This window comes from Microcebus murinus, chromosome 18, assembly GCF_040939455.1.
Source record: "Microcebus murinus isolate Inina chromosome 18, M.murinus_Inina_mat1.0, whole genome shotgun sequence".
NCBI lineage: Eukaryota > Metazoa > Chordata > Mammalia > Primates > Cheirogaleidae > Microcebus > Microcebus murinus.
In genome coordinates this window covers 15926711-15948600 of record NC_134121.1, presented here as the reverse complement: position 1 = coordinate 15948600, position 21890 = coordinate 15926711, and the positions used below count along the sequence as shown (strand labels likewise).

The 21890-nt window shown below is 57.4% G+C and overlaps 1 protein-coding gene across 2 annotated transcripts in view; it reads left to right on the top strand.

The window, feature by feature from the left end:
• The first annotated feature begins 5792 nt into the window (after positions 1-5792).
• TRPV3 (transient receptor potential cation channel subfamily V member 3) overlaps positions 5793-21890 on the top strand; it is a 28389-nt gene continuing 12291 nt past the window's right edge. For both annotated transcript variants that reach the window (XM_012779322.3, XM_075993937.1), the window contains exons 1-8: positions 5793-5911; positions 11841-11945; positions 12087-12173; positions 13073-13227; positions 14041-14217; positions 17360-17500; positions 19240-19520; positions 21561-21737. In XM_012779322.3, coding sequence (XP_012634776.2) covers positions 5793-5911; positions 11841-11945; positions 12087-12173; positions 13073-13227; positions 14041-14217; positions 17360-17500; positions 19240-19520; positions 21561-21737 — 1242 coding nt within the window. The remainder of the gene's footprint in view (positions 5912-11840; positions 11946-12086; positions 12174-13072; positions 13228-14040; positions 14218-17359; positions 17501-19239; positions 19521-21560; positions 21738-21890) is intronic.

Below are 21890 nucleotides of genomic sequence, written 5' to 3'. Positions count from 1 at the left end.
CCTTGGCTTCCCAGAGTGCTAGGATTACAGGCGTGAGCCACCACGCCCGGCCTAAAAAGTTTGTTTTTAATGGACAAGTAAAAATTCTATCTATTTACAGTGTACAACACGATGTTTTGATATAGGCAAACATTGTGGAAGAACTAAATCAAGTCACCTAACATATGCATCACCTCATACACTATTTTTTTGTGATGAGAATACTTAAAATCTACTCTCTTAGTGATTTCAAGTCTGTCGCTGTCTATCTCTGTCTTCATGTCCTTTCCTCCATCACCTGGAAGCAGGAGAAGCCACACCCAGAGTCCCCCATGGGGCAGGTGCTCAGCTCTCCTGGCCCAGGAGCTGCAGTGGCCTGCCAGGCGCCATGCTGAGCCCTGTCTGGCCAGGCTGTTCGGGCCTGAGGCTGGTGACAGAGCTTATTAAAAGTTTATTTAATTTAATTAATTTATTTATTTAGAGACAGAGTCTCACTCTGTTGCCCGGGCTAGAGTGCAGTGGCATCAGCCTGGCTCACAGCAACCTCAAACTCCTGGGCTCAAGCAATCCTCTTGCCTCAGCTTCCCAAGTAGGCTGCCCCGTTCCTTCCTCATGGCACCTAGCAGGGCATTTCCTAGAGTGTGTGAGTTGCTAGGCCCCTCCTTGCTTACACCCACCCCACACAGACCCCTTCTCCCCCTCTTCCCCCTGGGGGGCTGAAACTTGTGGGCTTGCCTCTTGGGCTTGGTGTCTGCAGGGCTTGGGAGTTTCGGGGAGGCAGGGAGGGTCTGCTCATGGCCTGCCTGCTGTGCCCTCTGTTTTATGGCCGGCAGGGGACGGTCTCCATGTGGTGCAGATAGACACCGCTGGCCAAGGCTTCTGCTCCGACCTCAGTCAGGTGGGCTGGGGGCACACGTCGGGTATCCAAGGGGTGGCCTCTTGGGAGCAGGGTTGGGGCAGGGTTGTCCAGGAGCTGCCCTTCCCCTCTCTCCTGGCTTGTATCCCGCCCCAGGCCCCCGCCCACTTCCCTGCTTGTCTTCTTCCACACATACAATTTGCAAGGTCCCTTCTTGGGACTGGAGTCCCTTCTTGGGACTCCAGGCTCTGTGTGCTCCATCCACCGCCAGGGAAGAATCTGGAAGGTGGGCACAGCATGGCTCATGCTGCTACCAGGAGCGAGGAGCCCAGGAGTGGGGACAGCTTCTCCATCCTTCCAGGCTCCCGAGTTGGGGTGGCTGGGAATGAGTGCTGAAGGTCACCCATGAGCCAGCCATGACTCAGTGGGCCACGCTAGGTGGGCGCGTGCAGGGCACGACTGCCGGCTCCACACTCCTGTGACTGTGCGGTGTGGGCCCCCGACACAGGACAGGAACCCCACTGGGGCATCTGAACCCTGGCATGGGCCAGCCGGGGGGTCCAGATAGTCTTTGTCTTGGGTGCTGGTTCAGCCCGGCTGATCAGTTCCCTGCCATCACTTTGGTGACAGCATCCCCACCAGGCCATGGGCCATGCGCCCCATGAGGCTGGGCCAGCGCGGCCCTGCGAGACTAAGGAGCCAGGGCCAACTCAGTCCCTTTGCTCTCGTAGACTCCTCCCTCCTTCCAAGTCCAGCTCAAATGCTCCCCATTTCCTGATCCCATCCCATCACCCCCATTAGAGGGGCTTCTTCCCTCTTTGGTGATCTGAGACCCTTTTGTCCTTGTCACCTGCCTGGTGGGGCTACAGTTCCTGCCTAAGCTGTCTCCCCCTGGCCCATGCATGCCATGAAGGTGGAGATGGCCTTCTCCGATTCTGGGTCCCTCACTGTCCGCTTGATTCCCTGCCAGGGCCTCCCGTGTGGGCTCTACACATCTCAGGAGTGTAGGGTTTAGTGGGGTTGGATGTGGACCAGCCCAAGGGGCTGGGCTGCTGCTTCCACGTGTTTGGGGTGGGATGAGGTTTCCATGAAGCAGTGGCTCTTGCTCTGCTGGGCGGGACCTCCCTTACTCCTCACTGAGCACAACGTGTGCCTTAGGTGGGAGACCAAGGGCCTTTTAACCAGCTCCCACCTGCCCTCTGAGGAAAAGTATTAACAGAAGGAAAACTCACACCGTCATTAGCCAAGAGCCACATGCCCAGATTCTGAGCAGTCGGAAGTGAGCTGGGGGTGCGGGCTGAGTCAGGAGAGGGCAGTTGGGTAAGGTAGGGCCACGGTGCTTGGCCCGAGGTTGGGCTTCAGTGTGGAGTTTCAGGCACAGGTTGTGAGTGAGAACTTCAGGACCCCCTTGACCTAAACTGCAGAAGCCACCTCCTGCTTCGCCCAAATCCGCACACCTGGACTGCCCCTTGTGGCCACAGGTCCTGCCCTCCCGTGGCCTAGAAGCCTGCCCCTGCCCCTGCCCCTCCCCAGGCCTGGCGGGATTCTGGGTGAGGGCTTGCCTCTCGATGGCTGTCGGCAATTCCCTGCTGCGTCCCTGTCAGCAGAGACTTCCTGCTCCGTCCCAGTCCTGTCTTGTCAGCATTTTGCCCTCAGGAGCAGGTGTGCAGTTCCCGGGTGAGGTGACTCGAGGCAGACAGGACTGCCCCCGCCTTGCTCCACCCCCTCCCTGGTGGCGTCCTGGGCCAGGAGGGAGGGCAAAGAGTTTCCCTGCCTCGCTCTGGCCTTGGAGAAAGGTGGCCTGGGCAGCAGCTGGGAGAACACATTGGCATGACAGGAACAGTGATACCTAATAGCTGTCTCTGTGTACTGAGCTCTTCCTGTGCTCTGGGCCTCGTCCTGGCCCTGTCTGCCCACTCGGTCATTTAAGCCCCACAGTAACCGGGGCGCATTTCACAGATGAGGAAACAGAGGCTCGCAGAAATGACTTGCCTAAGGCCACACGGCCAGGAAGGGGCACGGCTGCCTGACACCAAGGCCTGTGATGCATGACTGCTGGTGGGAAGCACTGAGTGGGGACTTCCTCTGTCTCTGAGAGTCCTGAGCCCAGGGGCTGACTTCGAAGGATGACTGACAAGTCTTGAGGCTGCCCACCCTGGGATCAACTAAGCCCTCCCACCTTCATGACCTCTTCGAGTCTGCATGGCATCTTTGGGAAGTAGGCGTTATGATTCCCATTTCCCAGTTGGGGAAACTGAGGCCTGTGATGGGAGGTACCTGCCCAGCATCAAATACCAGAGAGGGAAGAGTTGGGACCAGACCTTCGGCCTTGGCACCTGCTGCCTTCTCTGCCTTTCCCCCATGGGGGTGAGGCTGCCGTGTGGGTGTGGGGGTGACTCACGCAGGGCACGTGGGCGGGCGGGCGCTGCAGCTGTGGCTGGTGGGTGTGGCCTGCCTGGCGCCAAGGGCAGGTGGCCCAGCCAGTTCTGCCTCTGACACTTCATTCCAGCCATCCCTCTGCCTGCGATGACAGCCTCCTGCCGCCTCAGCCTCGGTCCCACCGGGGGGCTTTGGGCTCCAGACATGCGGTGATGTCAGAGCAAGGGCTGCCACTGCCACCCAGAACCTCACCAGGTGAGTCCTCCCTGCACGAGGCCCCTGGGGAGCTCAGAGCATGGACTCCAGGGACCCATTGGGCCACGTCTGCCCTTTGCCAGTAGGCCTTGGAGGACGGCTTGGAGGAGCTTGGGCCTCTAGCAGGGGAAACAAAACTGAGAGCCCTTGGCTGCAGGGCGTGTGTGGGAATACAGGTTCTCATGGACCCAGGACCCTCTCCCTGAGGCTTGGGGGTGCTGAGGAGGGAGAACCTCTCACGGCTGCTGAGGGGCAGAGGGAGGATCCTGTCTCCCTAGTGGGACTAGGCATGTGGCTTTCTGGGGCAGGGGTGTGACAGGAGTTCAGGATGGGGAGAGGTGGCCCCAGAGCGGGAGGGGACAGGGCCCCGGCGCCTCCCTGGTGCTGAGCCAGCGCTGTGGCCCTGGGCCCGGTCTGTCTCCCAGGAAAGGCCTTTTCAGGCCGGGTCAGGGATTGGGAAGCGCAACATCCCACCTCCCAGGTGAGAAAGCTCCGGCCCAGAGAGAGGGAGGGCCAGGGCAGCAAGAGAGTCCAGCAGGTGAGAACGCCGGTTTATGGCGTGACTCAGGGAGCTAATTATAGCTGCTGCGGCCCTAGTCCAGAGCCGTCCTGACCTTCTCCTGCCCCCGCCGCCCGGGGCAGCCCACACTCAGGCCCAGGGCAGGGAGGACGGAGCAACTCGCTGTCAGGGCTCCAGGGTCCTTGGGGACAATGCAGCCCATTTCTCAGAAGGGAAAGCAGAAGCCCAGGGAGGGGTAGGGACGTGTCCTCCATCCCTTCCCATCACTCTTGGCCCAGCCCTGCCTTTTAGCTCCACCACAGGCCACACTGTGTGCTGGGGACGGTGGTCAAGGCCGCCTCGTTTTCATCCGGCTGCGACTGGAAATGGGCAGGGACCGGGTGCCTGCAAGGCCCTCCTGGTGGGCACCTCCACCTTGGGGCCCACACTGCAGGCCCAGAGCTCTTCCCCGGATGCACCCCCATCCTAAGCCTGCTCACTTCTGTGGGGGTGGGGGCTCACTCCAGCCTGCCGACCGCCTGCTCTGGCCATGTCCCTTAGGAAGCTGTCCTGTTGGGGGCAGGACCACTAGTGGCCCCAGCTCCACCCCACCCAGCTGAGTTCTTCTTATAGGAACCCATCCCTTCTGTGTCCCTGGCGGTGACTCAAGCTGAGAACCTAACTGCAGAGTCAGCTCCTGTCCACACAGCCCTTTCCCCTCTCCGCCTCATCCTCAGCGGCCAGCTGGCCCCTTCCCCGTCCCGATGGCCCCCGCAGCAGCCTCCTCCTGGCCTGCTGGACTCCCACCCCCATGCCCCTGCTCTCTCTAAGGCAGCTGTCTCTTGTGTAACCAGATCCCCACCCCCCATGCTCCCAGCTGCCTTCGGGGTCAGACTCAGCTGCTAAGTGGTTCTCAAGGCTGCAGGGAGGCCCAGCCTTTCGCTGCGGGGACTGCCTGTGACGTCCCAGGTTCTCCGGCCACACCAGCTCTTGCATCTCACTGGACTTTCTTGGCCCCCCAGTCCTAGCCCAGGCTGTGCTGTCCGCCTGCACTGCCCTTCCTGCACACGGCAGCCCCAAGGCCCCCTCCAAGATGCTCTCCTAGGCTCCTCGGGAGACGGAGACATATCTGTTCCCCTTCCCAACATTTCCATACCTCTGGGGGTTTAGCACGGTGCCCAGCCCACACCAGGCAGCAGTAAAGCAGGTCTGGACTGAGGGGTCGGCCTCCTCCACTCGCGGCAAGGGGACTCAGCTGCTCCCCCCAGGCGAGGGGAAATCCAGCGGACAGCTGAGGCCTGTTGCGCTCAGCTTCGGGTGGGCGAGGGAGGTGATCAGCGTGTTAGCTACGGAGACCACCTGGGCGCCGATAAATCCAAACAGCCTGGGAGCTCCAGGCTGTTACTAGGAGCACAGTGTCTAGGCATAGGAGGCAACGTCTTACTCTGTAGAGGTCAGATCTCTTTGAGAACAGCTGTGAACACAACATCTGAGCGGGACATGGGGAAAGTGGAGCTCATTCTCGTTAGTCCGCCTGGAGACTGGCGGTGCTGGAGATGGTGTCTTGAGAGAGGTTAGGGGCACGGTGGTCCCCACCTGGACACCCTGCTGGGCTCCCCTAGGACCATAGGAGCAGGGGAAGCTTCAGGGACAGTCTCTCTGTCCTAGGGAAGGGTGGGTGACTGGGGAAGGTAGGGAGTGAGCTTCCTGCCCCAGGAAGTGTGAGCAGGAGCCGGATGTGCCGCATGGGCGTCTGAAGGCCCCTGAAGCTCTTCCACGCCACCCTCCCCCCACAGGAGCACTGCCCATGCTTGTGTTCCAGCCATGAACGCCCACCCCAAGGAGATGGTGCCTCTCGTAGGCAGGAGAGTCGCCGCCCCCAGTGGGAACCCCGCCGTCCTGCCAGAGAAGAGGCCGGCAGAGGTCACCCCCACGAAGAAGAGGTAGGATGAGAAGCTCGGGGACTGGGATCCTCGCTGGGAGGGGCACAGGATGGGGCCTGGCACCCACCCAGGGAACCCTGTTGTTGGGTAGACCCGAGACGCTCGGCCTCATCTGGGGTGGCCTGGTGCCCGCTAGCCGTGACTGGGGGGCACGGTAGGGGAAACAGCATCGTACACTCGGGGGCTGAGCTGGGGAGGTCGGTGTGGCTGGCACAATCAGGGAGGCCTCCTTGGAGGGGTCAGGAGGCACCAGGGTGGAAACAGTCAGGAAGGCTCCAGGCGAGGCTGGAGCCATCCTCAAGAGAAGGAGCACAAAGGTGGGTGGGAATTCCAGGCGGCCTGGACCCTCTGCAGGGCACAGTTTCCGCTCCAACCCGCTGTGCACCAGCCAGGTTAGTCCAGCGCTCAAACTCCACCTGTGTAATGGGGACGCACGCAATGGCACCAACTCATGGGGTGATGGCTAATTGGGATCACGTCAATAAGTGCTCAGCACGGGGCCTGGCACGCGGTCAGTGCTCAGCACATGTTGGCATCGACGGTGTTTTTGTTACCTTTGCCATTGTCATTGTTGTTGTCACTCCACAGGGCCCCCAGGAACGGGGCAGGCCTGGGATGGGCAGGTCCGCTTCCTGGCTAGGGACACGGAGGAGGCCGGGAGCAGGGAAGGGACCTCTCTGGGGTCACCCCTTCCGCCCCTCAGCTGTCTCCCCTGTAGGTCCTCTAGCCTGCAGCTGACTCGGTGCCTCTCAAACTGCTCTCCCACCCCCTCAGCTGTGCTTCCCTCGGACCTGGTCCCCCTGGGGGTGGCCCAGGCTAGGTTGGCCATGTCTTCCCTGCCCTCCTCCCCAGTCCCTTCTTGGGCCAGGGTGAGCTTGCTGCTTTCTCTCTGTCTGTTGGTTGGAGCCGTAATAGCCAAGGTATCCTGTGTACCAGGCCCAGGCTGGCCCAGATGGGGAGACTGGGACACCCAGAGATGGGACACCCGGCCCCCTCACAGTCTGGTGAGGGTGTGGGGAGTGCGAACCAGGTGGGGGCTCAAAAGGGGCAGGTCATGCTGATCCTGTGGGTAGTCTCAGGGTATTTCCTGGAGGAGGTGGCATTAGAGGGGACGTTGGCAGGTAGAGAGGAAGGGAAAGGGCATCGGGGGCAGAGGGACGTGGGAGCAGGGGCTCCAGGCAGGGACCAGTGAGGAGTCTGGTGTAGCTGATGTGCTGGGTGGGTGGAGGAGTCTGTGAGGAGGTAAGTCCCATTTTGGCTGGGCAGTTAAAGAACCTGGGGGTCAGTTAAGGAACTTGGACATTTGTGAGGGCAGTAGGGAGCCACAGAGGGATTTTGTGAGGGAGGGAGGGCATGGCGAGATTTGCATCCTGGAGAGGTTACTCTGGGTGAGCCGTGTGGGTGATGGACTGGAGGGGGCTGGGGACAGGGAGACCATGAGGAAGCTGTGGGGAAGCCCAGGTGACAGGTGGGGAGGTCTGAGTCTGGTGTCAGGGATGGGGAGGAGGGGGCAGCATGGAGAGGCATCATAGGAGGGAAGGTAGAAGGAGCCAAAGACACCCCCTTCTTATGGTCAGGGGACCTAGACATGGGCAGAGACGTCTCTGAGCTAAGCAGGCAAGGCCCACCTTCCCGGCTCTCTTCTCCCTTCCTGTCCCCTCTCACTTCTCCAGGGGAAGTCTGGCCCTCGGGGAAGGATTGAGGACAGAGTTCAGGAAAACCCCAGGTTCTCCCTCAGCAGGACCAGTCGCTCTGTCCTGTCTGAGCCCGGCCCCAGTCACGAACTTGGATCCATTCTGCAAAGCCAAGGGCCAGGGGGTGAGGCATGGCCTTTGTCCTCTGAATTGGTGGCCTCTCTTCTTCCCCGAAGTTTCTCCCAGGGCTCTCTTGTGAAGGTTTAGGCATCTCCCTCAGAAACTGAGTAGAGAACTTGGGCCCAGAGAGGAAAACAAAAGGAAAGAATAAATTAAACATAGAGAAAGAGGGCAATGCTTACCCCCACGAAATACATACTAGTGGTGGAACAGAAAGCCCCGGGAAGTCTGCAGGGTAGAGGTGTTTGCACCTGGCAGCCTTTCCTGAGCCATCATGCCATTCCCCGTGAGTAGCTGCCATCATGCTCCTTACCGTGCCCTGGCACAGTGATGCCCAGGGTGGGAGACACAGGCCGATGGAGGCTATGGAGGCTGAGGAGCCTTGCACAGCTCACAGCACTTGGGCATTTCTTGGAACAAAGCAGGTGGCCAAGCAGGCTCCTTCCCAGCCCTGGGGCTGCTCAGGGATGGTTCTTTGACTTCAAAGGGACAGAAATGGTGAAATGGTGTAGCTCTGTCTGCTCACCTGAGTCAACAACACCCAGGTGGTGGCCTTTGGTCTGGGCAAAAAGTAAGAATAAAAAATAGCATCTGCACAGGTCAGGAGCTGGGATGTCACGTGGCTAAGTCCCGGCCACGTGCTTGTGATGGTGAGTGGGATGCAGTGTGCCAGCGGCAGGCAGAGCTGTCACGGGACAGGCCCTCACGGTCCAGCAGCTGCTCTGTCCTAGGAGTTAGGTCCTTGCCCAGCAGTCGGGTCTCCCCCAGCCCTGCCCTCATGACTGTCCTTCTCACACCCTGTGCTCCGGCCTCCAAGCACTTCCTTCCCCAGACCCAGCCCTCACCTTCCTTCCGAGGAGGCTTTCTCCTGCTGCTCTCTCTGCCTGCAGGGCCCTTCCCAAACCGCAGGCCCATCCCACTCCCACAGGGCACAGCACCGTCCCCAGTCCCTGTCCTCAACTGAAGGACCGTCCCTTCCCCTGAGCTCACACAGCCCAACCCGTCTCTGAAGAGGTTGACGTGGCTACTGGGACAATGTCTTAGCTCTGGTTGAGATCTCTGGGGATGGGGTCCCTGGAAGGGTCAGCTCTTCCCTCCCTGCCCCGTGCGTTTCCTACACAGAGCGTGTTAGTAGTTTTCGAGTAAGTAGCTGAGTCAATGAAGGAGCAGGCAGGGAAATGAGAGAAGGGGTGGGTGGGTTGATGAGTAAGCAGCCTGGTAGCCTCTCAGCCTGAGTGAGGACACTGCGCCGGGGAGATGATGAAACATTTCCTCCCTTCCCTAGGGCCTAGAGTGGATAGATGCTCTCGCGATCTGAATCTCTGCACCACCTTTGGTCTCCTGTGGGCTCTGGTAGGAGCCCGAGAAGGTGGGCAGGTAGAGCAGGGACAAAGGACTGCTCCTCAGCTTCTTGTGCAAGATTGGGAAGGGGATGGGGCGTAGGGGAGGTGAGGGCTTTGGGTAGCTGACAGCACAGTGGGAGTCACCTGCAGGATACAACCTCCCAACAGCACCTATAGTTCAAGGTTGTGTTGGTCTGTCTGCTTATTGGTTCCGTCCACCTGTCTACCCACCCAACTACTCATTGTCCATCCATCCACCCATCGTTCCATCCTCTGTCCATTATCCATCCATTCACCTGTCATCGGTTGGACGAGCCATTCTTCCTTCCACTCATTTATCTTTCACTCATCATCTGTCCTCCCACTCACCCATTCAGTGAGGTCTCTGTGTGTTAGGACCGGTGTTGGGGAGTCAAGGACGATGAAGTTATAGTCCCTGCCATTGAGGAACGAACAGCTGAAGGGTAGTGCGTTGTCCAGAGTGGGGAGAGCTGTGGCCTCACTGCCTTGTGCCTTGGCCTGACCCTTGGGGCCAGTTATGACCAGCTCTCTAGGACAGAAGCTCTGGCAGGGAAGGGATCTCTGTCCACTTGTTCACCAGTGTATCCCCAGCCCCAGTAACAGTGCCTGGCCATGTTAGGTATTCCAGAAATATTGTTGAGGAACTCAGGTGGGGTGGGGTGGGACCTGGGGAGGGGCTGGACCAACTGTCTTAGAAAAGAACCATGGGTGTGGGGGCTAGGGTTCTGTCTGGAGGGAGTTTGGCAGATCTCAATCAAGCAGGATGTTTTGGGGCTGAGCCTCAAGCAGATGCGTTTGGAGCCCCTGAGCCAGGCTGCCATGGCGGAGTGGAGACAGCGTTGGGGTGGCAGTTATGGGCCCTGCAGGGGTGCAGGGGAGCGGTGACCAGACTGGTCGCCCTGTGATGCCCACTTCAACTGGACATTCCAGAGGACGATCCTGGAGCTGCCCTGGCTCCAGAGTCCAGGCCTTAGGGACCATCTGGCCCAACCATCACCCATTTAGGTGAGGACACCTGGCTCAGAGATGGCAAGTGACCACCTGGGGTTACACAGGAGGCAGAGGCAGAGCTGGACTAGAATCCAGCTCTAGGTTCCCAGCAAGGGCTTCCTCCTTCCTTTGTCTTCTGTTTGGAAAAAGGATTTGATTTGAGGTCAGGTCAGAAGTTTCCTCTTGATGGGCAGGAGGCAGGAAGGTGGAGGCCAGTGTGGCAGCTGGTGCCACCCTCCACCCGATTCATGCCCCATTTCTGGATCACTGCTGAGCTTTCCTGGCTTGTTTGTGCCTAAAGAAGAGGACAGGGGTTCCCCTGGCTCTCTCTCTTGCCTGCCCCACCCTGGGAAGTGGCCATATTGAGTAGCTGGGCAAGGCCCAAAGGGCCAAAGAGAGAGCGGAGTGGTGTGGACTATGGTGTGCACTGTGAGCCTGGACACCAGGAGTCAGGTTCTCTGCCCAACTTGGCTTCTACCCTGGGAGGTGACCGTGGATGAGCTGCTGCTCCATACTGATCCTCAGTTTCCTCATCTGTAAAATGGGGCCACAGTGCCTTCCTTGCTGACCTCCCTCCTGAACTTGATACTTCTGGGACTGCACTTTGGGAGCTCTTCTGCTGTCTTCTGAGGAAGGGAGGGGGCGTGTTAGTCCTTGCAGGCCGCAGAGAAAGCACACAGCGAAGGCGTTTAGGAGCCCCGTGGGCCTGGAGAGAGGCTCTGCCAGTCAGGAGGCTCTGCCGGTCAGGAGCCAGACCCTGCCCTGGGCTGGGTCACAGAGCCAACAGTTGTGCTGCAGCAGCTGACGGTGAGGAAGTTGCTGCCACCAAGGTCACCCTTAGCCTGATCTGCACTACCCTGGTTGTCCCCAGAAGGCTGGTCTCTGAGTGTGTGTGTGTGATTTCTGAGGACATGGGTGTCTGCGTTTGTGGGAGTGTCTGAGGGCGGGCCGGGCTGTGTCTGGCTGGAGTCATGTCTTGGGTGTGGTCTTGCCTAGGCCCGTCTCCCTCCTCCCAGCCCAGGGGGAAAGCTGACCCCCGCCTCTCCCCCCTGGGCTCCTCCCCTCCACTGCCTGAGGTGGCTTCCTGGGTTTCCCTGCTTGGCCAGGGCTTCCCAGCCCTGTCCCCTGACCCCTGAAGTCCTCTCTGCTCTAGATCAGCTGTTTGCACCCTGCTTTCTGTTGTGACCAACAGCACAAGTCCTGTCAAAGGGGGCCAAGAATAACTCTAGCCCTTTCCCTCCCCTCGAGCCAGGGCGGCCCTTGCAGATCTCAGGGTCTAGGGACCTCCCCCGGCTGGGCTCTCCCTGCAGACCTGAGGCCCGAGGAGCAGCTGGGTGGCGATGGGGACTCTGGCTCCACTGGCACATTCCCCGTCTTTGCTGAGTCCTTTGTCCCTGGAGGCAGCGGCAGAGGGGAATCTCACCCACTCAGGGGTTAGGCCACCCTCAGCAGAGGCTCTCAGGTTTATCCACCCGGTATTTCTAGTGATGACAGTCACCCAGACCCAGCTTTGAATCCAGGCTCTGCCACCTGCCTGCTGTGTGGCCTCGGGGAAGCTGCTTCACCAGAGCCTCCTGGTGTCCACCTGTGAAATGTGGTGACAGTGGCGGCATGCATCCCAGAGGTGACTGGGGAGGCAGTGAAGGCTCTCAGCTGGCTGAGGTGCTTGCTCGGTGTGGGGGACACCTCTCTGGCAGGGATGGAGGACACAGGTGGACAGGTACTGCCCCGCTCTGATGGCCTCCTTGGGTGTCCCCTCAGTGCACACTTCTTCCTGGAGATCGAAGGGTTTGAGCCCAACCCCACTGTCGCCAAGACCTCGCCCCCCATCTTCTCCAAGCCCATGGACTCCAACATCCGGCAGTGGTGAGTGCCCCGGCCCAGCCCTGCCCAGCGCTCAGCTACTGGGAGGCGGGCAGTGACCTGTGCCGGCCACGTGGCCAGGCCCGGCTGTGTGCTGCCGTTGTCCATTTTTAAACCTCTCTCTCCTGCCTTCCCCACCTCCAGCATCTCTGGCAACTGTGATGACATGGACTCTCCCCAGTCTCCTCAGGATGATGTGACAGAGACCCCGTCCAACCCCAACAGTCCAAGGTGAGTGTGGCCTTCCCCTCCTCCCACTGTGCCCACCCAGGGGAGCTGCCAGAGGGGCAGGCTCCAGGGTCCCATAGGGAAGAGAAAGAAGCCACCATTCCTGGGGGTTGGGACAAATAACTAAAGACATGGGATCATGGCATGCAAGACGTTGTGCAGGGTGGGGAGAAGAGGGGAATATCAAACTTTTATAAATGGCGAAATACTACCCATTCATCATAAAACATTCAAACAACAGTATGCAGCGGAGTAAGAACTTAAGCGCCACACCATTTATGTAAATTCAAAATGCATGCTGCCAAGTGCCTGTGGTCCCAGCTGCTTCGGAGGCTGAGGTGGGAGGACAGCTCAAGCCCAGGAGTTCTGGGCTCTAGAGTGCAATGCTGCGGTCGGTTGTCCATACTACATTCGGCATCAATATGGTGACCTCCCAGGACCAGGGGACCACCAGGTTGCCTAAGGAGGGGTGAACCAGCCCAGGTCAGAAATGGGAGCGGCCAAAAATGCACGCGTATGCAACATCAGTGTGCACGGTGCAGGAACGCCTGCAAACAAAAGGAGACACCGACGCATTCCACGGTTGCTTATTTGGAGTATGAGGGTGGGGAGGGAGAGATTTAACAAGTTCAAACAACGCAAAATACGAAATCCCATACTTTTGAGGTAATCAGTGTGGACAGTCAGGCCCACATATTTCCTGGTCATCACTATGTGCACCTGAATATATATTTTGACAAAATGTGATTGCCCCAAAGGGGGGCCTGCGGGGATTGCGGGCACTGTGACAGTCCCGCCAGATGTAGGGGCAGGTGCAGCGCCCACAGGCAGCTCTGCGGGGAAGGGGAGAGGGTGGGGCAGGGGTGCGCGTGTGCTGAGTCGGAAACATTTTCTGGCCTCAGTGCAAACCTGGCCAAGGAAGAGCAGAGGCGGAAGAAGAAGCGGCTGAAGAAGCGCATCTTCGCGGCCGTGTCTGAGGGCTGCGTGGAGGAGCTGGTGGAGCTGCTGGTGGAGCTGCAGGAGCTTTGCAAGCGGCGCCGTGGCCTGGACGTGCCTGGTCAGTGCCTGGGCCTGGCAGCGGGTGCGGGGCTGGGGGCCCTGCCTGGCTCCTGCGGCCCACCTCCCCCCATCTGCCCACCAACCCATGGGGCTGGAGAGTGAGCAGCCTTGAATGCTGGCTGGGGACTTGGAACTTGACTCTGAGGGTACTAGGGAGCCATGGAAGGGTTTGGGCATGGGAGTGAGGGTCACAGTCTGGGTACTGCATGGAGAATGCGGGTAAAGCTGGGGAAGGCTATTGGCAGGCAGAATTGGGACCCCAAAGCAGGGCTGGGGGTGAGGAACAGTTCTGGAGAGCTCTGCAGAGAGTGGCATCAGCAGGACATGGGGAGTGAGGGAGAAGGAGGAGTCCAGTGTGGGGCCATTTGGGCTTGGATGGCTTGGAGTGGTGGAGCGCTAGCTGTCTTGGGGGCCAGGCAGTAGCAGGCTGGAGGGGAGGCGATGAGCTTTATTTGGAGGTCCCGAGGAGGGGGCAGGCTGGAGACAGATCTCAGGGTGTCGGCACCAAGGTGGACCACAGGAAGCCACGTAGTGGGTAAGATGCCCCAGCGAGGAGAAGGTGCAGAGGGAAGGAGCAAAAGTCTTAAGACAAGGCTCCCATGGGCTGCCGAGAGCAGAGAACAAGCAGCCAGCCAAGGAGCCGGAAGAGGGACAGCTGGAGAGGGAGGAGGGGAGCCAGGGGGAGCTGGGTCAGGGAGGCCAGCGCGGGTGGGGAGCAGGTCTGAGGCTGCTGCTCCCACACCCCCTGGGCGGGCAGGGCCCAGGGCAGCAGGGCCCCTCCTGCGACTCCATCCCGTGACCCTGCCTGCAGACTTCCTCATGCACAAGCTGACAGCGTCGGACACGGGGAAGACCTGCCTGATGAAGGCCTTGTTAAATATCAACCCCAACACCAAGGAGATCGTGCGCATCCTGCTTGCCTTCGCCGACGAGAACGACATCCTGGACAGGTTCATCAACGCTGAGTACACAGAGGAGGCCTACGAAGGTACCTGCCGCGGAGCGGCTGTGCAGACAGGAGTCTCCGAGGGTGGGGTGCTGGGCCACAGGGCCACTGCTGGCCATGGCACGCAGAGGCACTGCTGCCACCCAGAAGCCCGAGCACTTAGCACAGTGCCGGGCACATCGCAGGGACTCTCTTCTTTTTTCCTTCATTCTGCAAATAACTGTGAGCACCAACTACACGCCAGATGTTGTTTTTGGCACCGGGGTGCCGTGGTGAACGAGACGCTAGGGAGCTGACGGTAGGCCTGTGGACGGGGAGGTTCATGCCAGTGACTCAAACTTGCCTGTCCTAATAATTCTCCCTTTTCAGTCCCCTCTGGCCCCGCCTTCCTTTTTGTCCGTATTGCAGGGACTCACAGACTCCCTCTTCTAGCAGCACATTTCCTCTGAGGGCAGGGACGCAGTCTGTTGCCCATAGTTGATTTCCTAGTGCCTTTAGGGTCCCTCGTAAAAGCAGCTTAATATATATTTTTTGAACGCATGAATAGATGAAGGTTATTAGCGCCTGTATTAAGGCTTTGCTGTCCTGGTTACGAATCCTCATCTCTCTTTGTTCTCGGCCTCCCCTTACCTCTTGCTGGTGGGTGTGGGGGGGGGGCCTTTGGGGACCTACTCTCTCTCTGAGTGGTGAGAGAAGCCATTTATTCCAGCTTCCCAGAAACCAGCCTCACCACCCTTCTGCCCCACCGCCCCCAAGATATCTGCTGATGCCTTCCCTTAAGTGGTTCTGAGGGAAATTCCCACCACCTGGGGTGCAGGGGCTCCAGGACCATAGAACAGGATTTTTCTACATTTTGGGCAGGTTACCTCGCTTCTCTGAGCCTCAGTTTCCCCATCAGGCAGGGGCTAATATTTCCTCCCTTTGGGGCTAAAAGAATCCAATTATGACTTTATTAATATCCTTTTAAAGCATTTTATCAGAGGCCTTTAGAGCTTTATTTCTTTTCTTTTAATAATTATTCAATTAATTATTTAATATTATAAAATATTTTAAACGTACAAATTGAGATATTAGCATAAAAACCTCTGTATATCTATCATCAGATTCAACATAACTTATTTCTAATTACATACATATTACATGAATAGAGTTTCATTGTAGAGTGTTCCAACATTTCAGATAAGTTTTTTAAAAAGCCCTTCACCCATCTTCCACTCCCTGTATCCTTTGAGGACTTTTCTAGGCCTTTGACATGTATGTGTGTATATGTGCACACAGAAATAGTTTTATTTACTTATTTAGCATAAAATAGTATATTGTCTGTATTGTTCTACACTTGTTTTTTTTTTTTTTTTTTTTTTTGATTAACGTATGTGTTAGAGACCTTCTTGTGCCAGAATATGAAAGCCTAGCTTCTTTTTACCAGTTTAGTCTGAAAGTATGGCTGTACCATGGCTAATTTCACCATTTACCAGATGGTTTCCAGTTTTTTGCTGTGACAACATTGTAGTCCATATTCTTCTCCATGACCCTATGCACAGATGCATATGTGTCTTAGAAAAATACTTTGACCTGGAATATTTGGGTTAAAGCACATGCACATTTAAAATTATGATAGTTATTGCCATATTTGCCTCCAAAAGGTACTAATTCACCTTCCCCCCACAACAGGATACAAAAATACTCATCCCTCCTTCACTGATACTGGAAATTAGCCATCAGTTGTTTTTTTTTTTTTGGTCGTTTCCAATCTGATCAGTGTAAGGGTTAACTCTTTAGCTTCTAATTTTCATTTTCCTGATTACTAGTGATTCTAAACATCTTTTATATTGTTTATTTGCTATGTGTATTTTCTCCTCTGTGAGGGGCTTGTTTGTAGTCTTTTCTCAGTTTTCTTTTAGGTTGTTTGTCTTTCTGTTGATTTGTAGAAATTCTTAATAGATTATGGACTTTATTTTTTTATTTTCTTTAGATTATGGACTTTAAAAAACACATTGTCTTTTTTACACATCTCAGATATTTTCCCCAGCTTATCACTTGGCTTTTAAGTTTCATTGGGATGTAGTTTTGAAATACAGAAATCTTTAATTTTTATGGAAGGAAATACGTCAGTCTTTTCTTTATAGTTTATGCAATTTTGGACCTTGCTTAAGAAGGTCTTCCCTATCAAATGCTTAGTTATTAATATAAACACATTTTCAATTATTTTTAATGCTCAGTTCTATAATCCACCAGGACTTTGTCATTGGGTATGGCATGATGGCAGCTCTTTGGAAAATGCTGTTCCTAATGGACATTTTGAGACACCCGTTCCCCCAGCCTTCTGGTCCCTTCCCTCTGGAGGTTAACGTCTCTCCCTCTGTCCTTTATTTCCTCAGACACCAGCATTTAATTCACCCACCGCCAAGGCCAGACATCTGGACCTTAACTTAGTCACTTCTCCAGCCCTCCCAGACCATCCTGAGGGCTCTTTCTCCTAAGGGTCTTTGGACTTTCTCCTCTCTCCACCTCTAATGTCCCCTCTCCCCCCATCCGCCTTAGTCCAAGCCTCATCTTTTTTTCTCTGGTCTTGGTTTCTTCCAACGCAAGCCCCAGTTTTGCAGCCTGAGTGAGCTGAAAACAGACATGCACAAAACCCAACATGCTAGTTCTGACTTTCCTGTCCCAGCGCCTTCTGTGACTCCCCATGGCCCTTAGGCTAAGTTCTACCCTCCTGCCCTGGCTTACCAGCTGGCCCCTCCTAGCCTCGCTTAACTTTCCCAGTTTAGAGGCCACCTCCTCTGGGAAGCCCTCCGACCCTCTCTCGCTGTTAGAGCCCCTGCTCTGGGTACCACAGCCCCTGCACCCCTCTGAACCCTAGAACCACATTCTCAGTGAGACCGTGAGCTTCTTTAGGGAAAGAATCCCGATTGCACCCCATGTACCACTGTGCCCCCAGCGCCTGGCCCCGGAGCACAGAGCAGACGCTCTGTAAATATTCTTTGTGCCCACACTATTAGGAATGAATGAAGCAAAGAAGGAGGCTGGGACTCTGGGTAGCGGGTGACACAGACAAGCAGCTGTTACTTCCCCATGGTTCTGAGGAGGGTATGGAGGGGGGAGAGGGGAGAAGCCCCAGGAGGTGGGCATGTCACCCAGGGTCCCAGGCGCTGAGCGGCCCCCTGCCATCCCCCGCGGTCCGCAGGGCAGACGGCGCTGAACATCGCCATCGAGCGGCGGCAGGGCGACATCACCGCGGTGCTCATCGCGGCGGGCGCCGACGTCAACGCCCACGCCAAGGGGGTCTTCTTCAACCCCAAGTCCCTGCACGAAGGCTTCTACTTCGGTGGGTGCCGTCCCCGCCCGGGTGTGGGAGGAGGGAAGATGCGGGGAGGGAGGCGGGAGGGGCCGTCGCCCCTGCTCTGCACTGGGAGTGACCGTCCCTTCCCTACCTAAGAGGCTCTGGGGACTGGAGAGGACAGAGCTGGGACGGAGAGAAGGCTGCAGCAGACCTGTCTGAGCAGGACACCAGGGCGCACCGAGAGGGAGGTGTGGAGTGAGCGGGGTTGCCGCATTTGGGGGTGTCCCCTGGTGGCCTTGGAGGTGACCTCCTGGGAGGGGACAGAGACCTGGGAGGGAGGTGGAGGAGACAGCCCCATTTTACAGGTGTGGAGATGGCTCTGAGACGGGAAGTGACTTGCCTCAGTGTAGTAAGGCGATGACATAGGTGTCCTGGCCTTGGCCTCTGTCTCTGTCCCCTGTGCCCAGTGCATCTTAGGACTGCAAACAGGGAGTCAACAGTGAGAGGACAAATGTTCCCTGCCTGAGGAGCTGGCGAGTCCAGAAGCAATTGGGGTTAGAATGCCCTGGGTAAAAAAAAAAAAAAAAAATGAAATGTATAATTTAGATATAGTGAATTCACCCATTTTAGTGTACAGTTCTGTTCATTTTCACAAATGCATATAGTTGTGTAACCTCCACTGCAATCGGGACAGAGAGCAAATAGCTCCATCACACCCCAAATTTTCTCCTGAAACCCCGGGCCCTGCCTGACAACTACTGATCTGTTTTCTCTTCTGGGTGGTTTTTGAATGAGCAGGACTAGATGGGTCCTGGCATCCCAGCACAGGGTCCTGTCCATGTTCGTTTCCTGTCCCCATTGCCCTGCGCAGCACCTGGCTGCAGCGGGTGTGGGGAAAAGTTTGGCGGGCGGGAAGAAGAGAGGGAGGCAGCAGGAGACCTGCCATCCGGTCCTGGTTCTGTGTGACCATGTGTGAGACACTTGCCTTCTCTTTTCTGAACGAACATTTATTGAGCACTTACTGTCTACATTAGGCACTATTCTAGGTGCTTGAAATAGATCAGTGAACAAAACAAAGATCCCTGCCCTCATGGAACTTGCATTCTAGACAGAGAGACACCATCAGTATTAAATGTTATAAACAAGAATGTTATGTACCATATTAGAAAATGACAGGTGCTCTTGAAAAATTACAAAGTAAAGCCGGGGAAGGGGAATCAGGAGTTGTGTCTGGGGCAGGAGGGAGGTGGGTTGCAATTTTGAATAAGGTGGTTAGAGTGACTCACTGAAAAGGCGACGTTTGAGCAAAGACTTGAAGCAGGAGGAAGTGAGCGATGAAGGTATATACAGGCAGAGGGCACAGCCCATGCAAAGGCCCCGAGGGAGGAAAGTGTGACCAGCGTGTTCGAGGATGAGGAAGGAAGCCGCTGTGGCTGGAGAGGAGTGAGCGAGGGGGAGAGGAGGAGGGGAGGTCAGGGTACGCAGGGCTTTGAGCTTTCACTCTGGGCCAGGTGGGACTTACATGCTCACAGGGGTGGGCCGGCTGCCAGGCTGAGCACAGAGTCTGTAGGGCTGGGGTGGCAGCAGGGAGACCGTTAGGAGGCCACTGCAGAGATCTAGCGTCCTTCTTCCCCTTGTACAAGGGGGGCACGGGGAAAGGGCCAGGGAGCCTTAGGGAGTCAATCTTCCTCTGATGGTCAGGGTACGGGCCCCAGTCCTGGGCCTTGGGGGACTCTGCCTCTGGCCCATGAGAGAACTGAGTCCCAGTGCTCCCCGTGCCCCAGGCGAGACACCCCTGGCCCTGGCGGCCTGCACCAACCAGCCCGAGATCGTGCAGCTGCTGATGGAGTACGAGCAGACCGACATCACCTCCCAGGACTCACGGGGAAACAACATCCTGCACGCGCTGGTGACGGTGGCCGAGGACTTCAAGACGCAGAACGACTTTGTTAAGCGCATGTACGACATGATCCTGCTGAGGAGTGGCAACTGGGAACTGGAGACCATGCGCAACAACGACGGCCTCACGCCGCCCCAGCTGGCCGCCAAGATGGGCAAGGCCGAGGTGCGGGGTCGGGGTGGCCCGGGGCCCTTCTGGGGATCCACAGATCACAGCCTCAGCCCTGGGACGGCCCCAGCCTTAGGTCCAGAAGTCCAGTCCTGGCCCAAGGTGGGTTTGTTCTGAGCAGCCACACACGGCATGAGATGAAGCACGTGTGCCCACTCTCTGGCCTTCAGTCTCTGATTGCCCGCGTTTCTATCTCTTGCCCTGGGACCCCTTCCCTGGAGCTAGACTGGGGGAGCCTAAAGGCCCAGGTGACACAGATCCAGAGCCAATGGGCTGCCGTTCCCCGATTATGGAGAGACACCGTCCTGTTTGTCAGGCAGAAACCCTGTGCCACGTCCCCAGCAGAGAGCGTGGCTGGCCAGGGCCCTCGGTGCCTTGCGTGATGTGGCCGAGGAGCTCAACAGCGGGGAGCCTTGGTGGATGGAGACTAGCGGGGCCCGGCTCTGACCTCTGTCTGGCTGGAGGCCATGATTCCATGGCTGGAGTCATGGCCTGGCCTGGGAGGTTACTCTCGGGATAGATTCTGGGATCTGAGCCTGTTCCCCAGTCTCACTGTCTCCGAGCCCTGGAAGGCTGCAGGAGGACACTGGGGGCTGGTGGGTGATCACAGCTGTGCCAGCCTCAGGGCACCCGCCTCCCAGTCAGCCGTCCTGAGGGCCTTGGTACCGTCCTAGTGGCTGGGACCCACAAGGGACCTTGTTATTCTCTTGTGGGGGAGGGGGAGATGGAGAATGGCTTCAACAGAGGAGGAATTGTGTGCCCGTCCCCCTCCCTGCCTGCCCCATGCTTGCTGGGCTTGGAGGAAGGTCAGATTGTGGTTGCAGGTCGAGTTCCCTCTGAGGGCCTTTGCCCTGCGTGCCGCTGTGGCACGTGCTCTCCCTGCCACCCCAGCCCAGGGACATGCTCTCCTTGTCTGCATGGAGCGTGGCCCCAGGCCTCCCCCCACCCCCCGTATTCTCCGGAGGATAACGTGCCTGCTGTGGCCAGTCTGGGGGAGGCATCTGTACCCTTCCTGGCTCTTTCTCCCCTTTGTTCAGTGTCCTTTGAAAAACTTTTCTGGATGCTGCCCAGGTTGGCCACGATGTGGGGGGCGGTGGAGGGTACAGCGATGCTTACCACACAGACCCTATCCGTGAGGCTTTCACAGGCTGGGGTGTGGGATGGGGACACTCAGCCCCATTCCTAGGGTCTCTCTGCCTGGGCTCTTAGGAAAGATGGGATGGGAACCCACTGGCTTGTGTGAGACCAGGCCTCTGACACTGTCCTCCCCAACAGGCCCCTCCTCTTGGGTCTTGGGTTGGTGACCCAGGAAGCCCTGGCCCCCAAGCTGGGGTGGCCCAGGGCTCAGCTTTCAGGAATTGGTGAGCTGGAGAGCAGTGGCTCTGCGTCTAGCCTGCACTTTGGAACCACCCAGAAAACTTTACCAAACACAGACTCCTGGGTCTCACCCAGAGATTTGGATTTCATTAGTTGGTGGCATGGGGTTTGTACAGGTTCCCCAGTGACCCTAACTTGCAGCAGAGTTAGAGGACCGCTGACCTACGAAGGTCCCAGGAGCATCCTGCAAAGCTGGTGTCTAGTGTCACCTCCTGTCTGGCCAGCGTGGCGAGCCTCCACCACGGGGGTCTTGTCTGAGGGTGGGATGGGGAAGCTGGAAAAACTTCTAGCTTCTTCTCAAGTCCAGGCCAAATGGAAATCGTCTCTAAAAATCATCAGTTCCTGGATCCTCTGCTGAGCTGGGTCCCCAGCTGGTGCGAGGATTTCTGAGCTGGTTGTGCAGCTTCCTGCGAGTGAGAAGGGCCTGCCCAGCTTTTGTCTCTGGTGTTCTCATGCCCGGTGAGGTGGGCAGGACAGCAAGCTTTGCGCCCATTCCACAGACTCACCTGCCCCTGGGTTCACGGTGTCGGGCTCAGAGGCAGGTCTCCGACCATCCCTGGTGGGACCATCTCCTGGGCCAGCCTGCCTCTGGCTGGCCCAGCCCTGTTGGCCCCAAGCCCTGCCCTGCGGCTGAATAGTTGTTCCTTGTCCCGTCCCCAGATCCTGAAGTACATCCTGAGCCGTGAGATCAAGGAGAAGCCGCTCCGGAGCCTGTCCCGGAAGTTCACCGACTGGGCGTACGGGCCCGTGTCCTCCTCGCTCTACGACCTCACCAACGTGGACACCATGACGGACAACTCGGTGCTGGAAATCATTGTCTACAACACCAACATCGATGTGCGTCTCGGGGTTGGGCTGGGAAGGGCTGGGAGTGGAGGGCTGGACCTCAGGCCGGGGCTCAGAGGGCCCTGGGGAGCCCCCTGTGCTCATGTCCCCCAATCCTTTGCCGTAGTGGGCGGAGTTGGGCACAGAGACGGTGGGGCCTGAGAC